Source organism: Balaenoptera musculus, chromosome 17, assembly GCF_009873245.2.
Source record: "Balaenoptera musculus isolate JJ_BM4_2016_0621 chromosome 17, mBalMus1.pri.v3, whole genome shotgun sequence".
Taxonomy (NCBI): Eukaryota; Metazoa; Chordata; class Mammalia; order Artiodactyla; family Balaenopteridae; genus Balaenoptera; species Balaenoptera musculus.
The window spans coordinates 36,287,506-36,294,343 of record NC_045801.1 but is presented as its reverse complement, the minus strand read 5'-3'; the positions used below and the strand labels follow the sequence as shown (position 1 = coordinate 36,294,343).

Sequence of the window (6,838 nt, the reverse complement as noted above, 5' to 3'; positions counted from 1 at the left end):
CGGAGGCATCACAGCGCAACGGTTAGAAGAGACTCCAGTCCTATCCTGTCAGACTTCAAACCCCAGCTCTGTCACTTAATAGCTGTGTGACCTGGGGCGTTTTTCCAACCTGCCTCAGGTGACCTCATTTGCCCTGTGAGGTGGGGATACAACAGCAATTTGCTGAGGATTAAGTGAGTTAATAAGCACTGTTACAGTGTTACCACTTGTTAACAAAGAGCTCAGTAAAAGCAAATGCGGTGGAAACTGCCTTAATACAGTTCCATAGCTAGCTCTACCCCGACCCGATGAGCCCAAGGTAGATTTGAGAACAGTGCTGTCCAAAAAAAGTTTCTGCAAAAATGCTGTCCAATACAACAGCCTCTTGTGGCTACTGAACACTAGAAATGTGGCTAGTTCTGTTAAATGTAAAATGGAGTTGGGTTTCAGGCTCAGATAACTGTGCTAATGAAGAACTGAATTTCTAATTTAATTTAAATTAGTTTGAGTAGCCACAATGATGAGTGGCTACCACACCAGACAGCACAGAAAAAGAAAATCTCCACCACTGCAGAAAATTTGGACAGTGCTGACCTAAAAGAGCTTCCAAGGAATACTCTCTTAATACTGTTATCAGCTGAGTTTTTGATGACTATTAGGCAACAAGGAACTCCAGATTGTATTATTCCTTGACATCTAACTGGAGCGTGACCAAACCTCTGTTGCCTAATGAGCATAGACCCCTATGCCTTATGTGGAGCTGTCCGCTTGTGATGTAAAATGAACACAATGAACACATGAGCGACTGAACAGAGTGCCAGCCTATCTGCACTTTGAGGGAAGCCAAGGATGTACCCATAGCAAGGCCAAGATCCTCCCTAGAAAACTGTTTTGAATCGACTTCAGAGCTGAAAGGAATGGGCTTGATCCCAAAGTCCTACTTCATCTAGCGCAGCTGGGACTGTTTCAGCTTGAACAATTTTAAAAGGTTTAACCAGATGCTGGCTTCTTTTCTTCTCCCCAGTGTTCTATTAACTTTGAGAAATGCTACTTCCTGGTGTACCCTCCAAGATAAACTACTAGGAAAAGGTATACCAAGATGACTAAAAGAAGCTCTAGTATACATCCCAGATAAAAGTGAGTAACAACTGCTGAAATAAAATGATTTAATATAAATCATGTAATATAAAGGAAAAATAAAGGGAAAGTAATTGATAACAAAGTGTGCATTTCAATATGTGAAGACCCAGGCACAGCTACACTGGAAGAAACAATGAAGTCATCAGTAGCCACACAGAGAATTATATGGGGGACTCAATTATCATCAGTAACACCACCTTCAATAACAAGATTTCTTGGAAGAGGTATAATTCCTGGTCAAGCTTTGAACAACATAGAGTAGAATCTCCCCTCAATTATCTTGTGGTTGTATTCTTAGAAAATTCAGGGTACATTAAAACCGTATGAAAAAATACTTTAAAATGTGAAATGGAGTTAGGGTTTAGGCTTGGATAACAAACTTAAAAAAAAAAAAAAAAAAAACCACCCATATGAATGACCAGCAGAACATTCAAGAATCATGTGGGATGTGGAATGATTCTTTGTTGTGCTAAACTGCCCCATGTTCTGTAAGACATAAAACATCTACGGGCCCTGCCCACTTACTGCCAGCAGCACCTCCCATCATTTCTAAAACAATTGGTCCAAGCCAATCACATTAATCCTACCAACCCCACCCTCCCCGATGACTGATCCATCAAGCTAGGCCTAGTAAATCAGTGCATGGCATTGGCTGGTTTGAGAATAGGGTACACGATGTAATGTCGGCCAATGAAACCAAGAGGAAGTTGGCTGGGGACTCTGCAGGAAAAGCTTCCTAGGAGAACACCAGAGGAAAGATGGTTTCTTTCTTCTTCTCTACATGGTCACAAATGCATGTCAGGCCTGAAAACTCTGGACTCATCTCAGATCCAGCTGGAGGATGAAACCAACAAACGGGAGGACAGCACGAAAAGCAGAGGGTAACAGAGCTAGATTTGGATTATGTCACCCTTGGGGTCTACTCTACCTCTGGGCCTCCAGTTACATAAGTCAGTACATTTCCTATGGTTTAAGCCACTTTGAATTTGGATTTTGGCTTCTTGCAGCTGAAAGCACTTTGATACATTCATAAACAATTTCACAAGTCAAAGACTGAGGCCTGGTTAAAATAAAACAACAATAACAACAAAAGGTGACTATTGTTTCTGGACTTCTAATACCATGTGGTAAAAAAGATAGCAACTATGCTTTTTAAAAAAACCTGTGGTAAATGTGAGGCAGGCTATACTAGTGGAAAGCCTGCATGCTCTTACATAAAGAAGCCAGGGGTACAAGACTCTAGCCCTTCCATCCAGCGGCAGGCATACTGCGGAAGAAGAATGGTCAGCACATTCACACATGCAGCCTGTTGGAGGAAACGTGTGAAAAGCACGTTTAAATCTGAAAAGAAAAAATACAGTTATTGTAAAAAGAAGTCTTTGTGTTCAAAAGAGTTCTACAGGGTGCATTGTGAACAAATAGGAAAGGAAAAATAGACGAAGTCCCTGCTCTCATGAAACTTATAATCAAAAAGACCAAAAAAAAAAAAATTCAGTTGAGGACTTCCCTGGTGGTGCAGTGGTTAAGAATCCGCCTGCCAATGCAGGGGCCATGGGTTCGAGCCCTGGTCCGGGAAGATCCCACGTGCTGCAGAGCAACTAAGCCTGTGCACCACAACTACTGAGCCTGCGCTCTAGAGCCCGTGAGTCACAACTACTGAGCCTGTGTACCACAACTACTGAGCCCATGTGCCACAACTACGGAAGCCCATGTGTCTATTGCCCATGCTCTGCAACAAGAGAAGCCACCACAATGAGAAGCCCATGCATTGCAACGAAGAGCAGCCCCCGCTCGCCGCAACAAGAGAAAACCTGCGTGCAGCAACAAAGACCCAACGCAGCCAAAGGGGGAAAAAAAAAAATCCCACCAGGCTTTAAAAAAAAAAAAAATTCAGTTGACCCTTGAACAAGGGTTTTAAATGCATGGGTCCACTTACACCCGGATTTTTTTTGTTAAATACGTAGTACAGGGACTTCCCTGGTGGTCCATTGGTAAAGAATCCGCCTTACAATGCAGGGGATGTGGGTTTGATCCCTGGTCGGGGAACTAAGATCCCACATGCCGTAGGGCAACTAAGCCCATGCGCCACAACCAGAGCCCACGTGCTGCAAACTACAGAGCCCACGCGACCTGGAGCCTGTGCGCCACAGCTAGAGAAGAGGAAACTCGCGCAGCACAACGAAGAGCCTGTACGCCACAACGAAAGACCCTGCATGCCTCAACAAAGATCCCGGGTGCCGCAACTAAGACCCAGCACAGCCAAAAATAAATAAATAAATAATAAATAAATCTTAAAAAAAGATACGTAGTGCAGTACTGCAAGATCATCTACTGTTGGCTGAATCTGCAGACGCAGAACCAGAGATACCAAGGGCCCCCCGTCAAGTTACTTGCTGATTTTCAGCTGTGCAGTGGTCAGTGCCCCTACTTCCTAGTAACCCCTGCACTGTTCAAGGGTCAACTGTACCTGTTTACTGAGTACGGTAAGTGATGAGGAATGACAGGTAGAGAAGTGGGCAGTCAGATACGTTTAACTATGTTAGGTTTTCTGAACATGCCAGGGTTTGAGCTTCAGTATGAAGGGTCAGTAATCCTGGGAGGATGTGGAAAAATGGTGCATCATAGGAGGAAGAAAAGTAAGTATTTAGAAACAGGAGTGAAAATTTTAGTAACAGGTGTTGCTGAGACGGCAGTAGGCAAGATTCTAGATGGTTCCACTGCCAGACTCATGACAGACAGCAGGGCAGAAGGAAAAAGCAAACTTATAATTGGGGATAGAGCCTGAATGTGGAATCCCTATTCCACTATGTCCTAGCTGTCTGATATTGGACAAGTCACTTAAACCTCCTAGTATCAGTTTCCTCATCTTATAAAATGGGGAAATACAGCAGGGGTGGGGTGAATATAAGGATGAAATGAGATGAGGCACATGAAGTGACCTGTAAAACTGGGAGGTGCTTAATCATGGTAGTTATTATCACTCTTAAATCCAAAAGCAATTGACCCAAATTAGTGTCAGAACATTTATAAGGCTAACATACGTGAAACGTGATATACCTATTACATCAGGTTTGAAAAAAAAAAAACTTTGTTTTTATGAACAGCCAATTGGAACCCATTTAAACAAATCCTAAGTTAAAAGAAAAACAATGATACCTAAGCAAACAGATTGTGATTAAGAGATTATAAATACGTTTATTGGTAGTATTACTGAATACTGAACACAGAGAATACAAAGAAATCAGCACTTAAAAGGAAACATAAATCTTTAAAAAATGCAATATATTTACATATATGTTAACCAATTTTGCACATCTGTTTAGAGTTACAAACAAAAGCAAAGCTAATTCCAAAGCTTTTAATCTGAATATACTCTGATTTTGAGTTCTAGTGTTCTCCATTCTAACATCCACGGTTTGCTGTATTTACACCAAGTATGATTAATTTTGTTTGTATCTAACCTAAAAGCAAGATGCTGTGAGCTGATCCTGAGGCAGCCAGGTAAATCAGAAATTTCAGAACAGCTCTTTAAGACAGGATAAAGTCACATAAAAGAAAAATGCCTCAATCCTAGATATATAAATGCAAAAGAGAAAATATTAAGAAGCAAAAAGAATCACAGAAATACCAATTCTGCTTTAAATTATAATTTCTAATTCTAGCAACAATTCAATTAGCAGTAGCTTAGATGACTTATGTTCTAAAAAATAAAACCATTAGTTCTTTCACTATAATTTTCTGACTACACCCAATGAATAATTCTCAAGTCTTCATATCCTTTTTTAATAACCCAAGAATATGACTTAAACATAGCAGAATCATTAACAAAAGAGGCCTTCAAACAACTGCTAAAAGCGTCAATATAGTTTGGGGGCCATATTTCAATTTACATAATATTAGCGTTCATAAAGAGTTTATGACACCTAGTACAATAGTGTTCAGCACTGTTAATTCAGAAATACACCATCCATTCTTGCCATCAGAGAACAACTGACATGGATGGGATTGTCACCACAATTCTAACAGGGCCTCTAAACCGGATTGCACATAAAATGAAAAAATTACAAACTATGATACAATTGTGACAACACAGCTAGCTTACAGAACTGAGTTTTTCACCATAATAATAGTACTACAGAATTACAGTGACATTTAAACATCAGAATTATTTTCCCCTGCTAACTACTGAGTAGAGAAAGTTTTCTGACTGCATTTTTGATGAACAGAATATCTCTGAAATAAAGACTAGGGGAAATGGACAAATGAACAAAATTAACTTCTCAAGTTCATTCGTCACAGATATCAACAACAAGCAAAGCAGCTTAGAAAAAAATCAAAATTATCTTAAAAACAAATAAATATAAGATCAAATCAGTCATTTTTGAGGAAAATACAGCTCATTTTCAAAAGTTCTGTTTGGTTTGTGACTAGACTTGAAAATATTAAAACAAACCAAACATTCCAAAAATACTGATTTGCTCTACAGGATTTGAAAAAAGCACTTCAAGTTTTAAGCTGAATGCTTCATTCTCCCCTGGCCCCCGCCCCCGATATTCCCCAGAGAAAGTAAATAAAAAGAGAAAAGCAGCTCTTGCAAAAATAAACAAAAACAAAACAAAACTACCAACCAAAACTAATCATATAAGACAATCTTCAGACACTTCACTTTAGTTGGTCTTTTGTTACGGTAAGGTTTCTGTAGCAAGGATTTCCTAGTCTCATCCTCTATCTCTCATTCTTTAGTCACTTCCATGTTTTTATCAAACAAGGCTATGCAGAGCCTTTCCTAAGAAGTCAGGCTGAGTTGGAGGTAGCTTTAGGACAGTATACTTGACTACAGTATGTAGTTAGTTCTTCTACAAGGATTATAATGTGTAAAACTGCAAAAAGAAAAAACGTACAGCCCTCACTGCCTTGCACCAAGAGAAAACTTTGAGAAACTGAGAACAAACAATGGAAGCCAGGACACTGGCATCTGCCTCCTCTCCCATGGGCTCTCCTAATGCACCAGTTCAGGCTGGTTTTCCACGAAGGGTAGCACCCCACTCACATAGTAGGCGATGCCAAGGGACAGCAGAGCAATGACAAAGATCAAGAGCAACACCCTCCAGAAGCCCAGATCCTCTACAAACTCCTGCCACGTGGTTCGGAAGCTGGACAGGACCCCCTCACCTTGCTGCAGGTTGGGATTGAGGAGGGAATGGCTTTCCATGGCACTGTGAGAGAAGCAAAGGGAAAAGAAAGGGCATGAAACAACACATTTCAGAAACATAAAACCACAGGAACTGCACTGTTTAGAAAAGACCAACCTTAAAATACAATATTTACAAGAAGAAAACTGACTTATATATATATATTCTCACCCATTTGTGTACTGATTTATTTACGTGCAGGTATCTGGACAATCTACCTTTAACTATAAACTGCTATACAGTAATGATTATGTTTCTTGGTTTAGTATCTAGAAGAGTCAGTTAAAACTCCTTTTCTAATAAAAACGTCCCAAGCAGAAGTCTTGAAGTAGGTCAAATGAGTTGTTTCCACCAGGTACTAAAGCAAAACACATTTTGGTTATTTGAAATTTAGAATTCAACACGAGGATTCAAAATTTGAGAATTCATGTTAATGGAATTAAGCAAAGACGGGCAAATCTAAAACACTGTTCTATAAAGTATGTGAATCTTAAAGTGAAAAGGGAATTTTTATTAATTTAGTTCAA

The 6,838-nt window shown here is 39.9% G+C and overlaps 1 protein-coding gene across 3 annotated transcripts in view; it reads right to left on the bottom strand.

Annotated features, from left to right (window-relative positions):
• Positions 1 to 4,292: 4,292 nt before the first annotated feature.
• The window catches only part of ANKRD46 (ankyrin repeat domain 46), a 40,414-nt gene continuing 37,868 nt past the window's right edge, over positions 4,293 to 6,838 (bottom strand). For all 3 annotated transcript variants that reach the window (XM_036830277.1, XM_036830278.1, XM_036830280.1), the window contains exon 5: positions 4,293 to 6,335. In XM_036830277.1, coding sequence (XP_036686172.1) covers positions 6,119 to 6,335 — 217 coding nt within the window. In that variant the 3' untranslated portion in view covers positions 4,293 to 6,118. The remainder of the gene's footprint in view (positions 6,336 to 6,838) is intronic.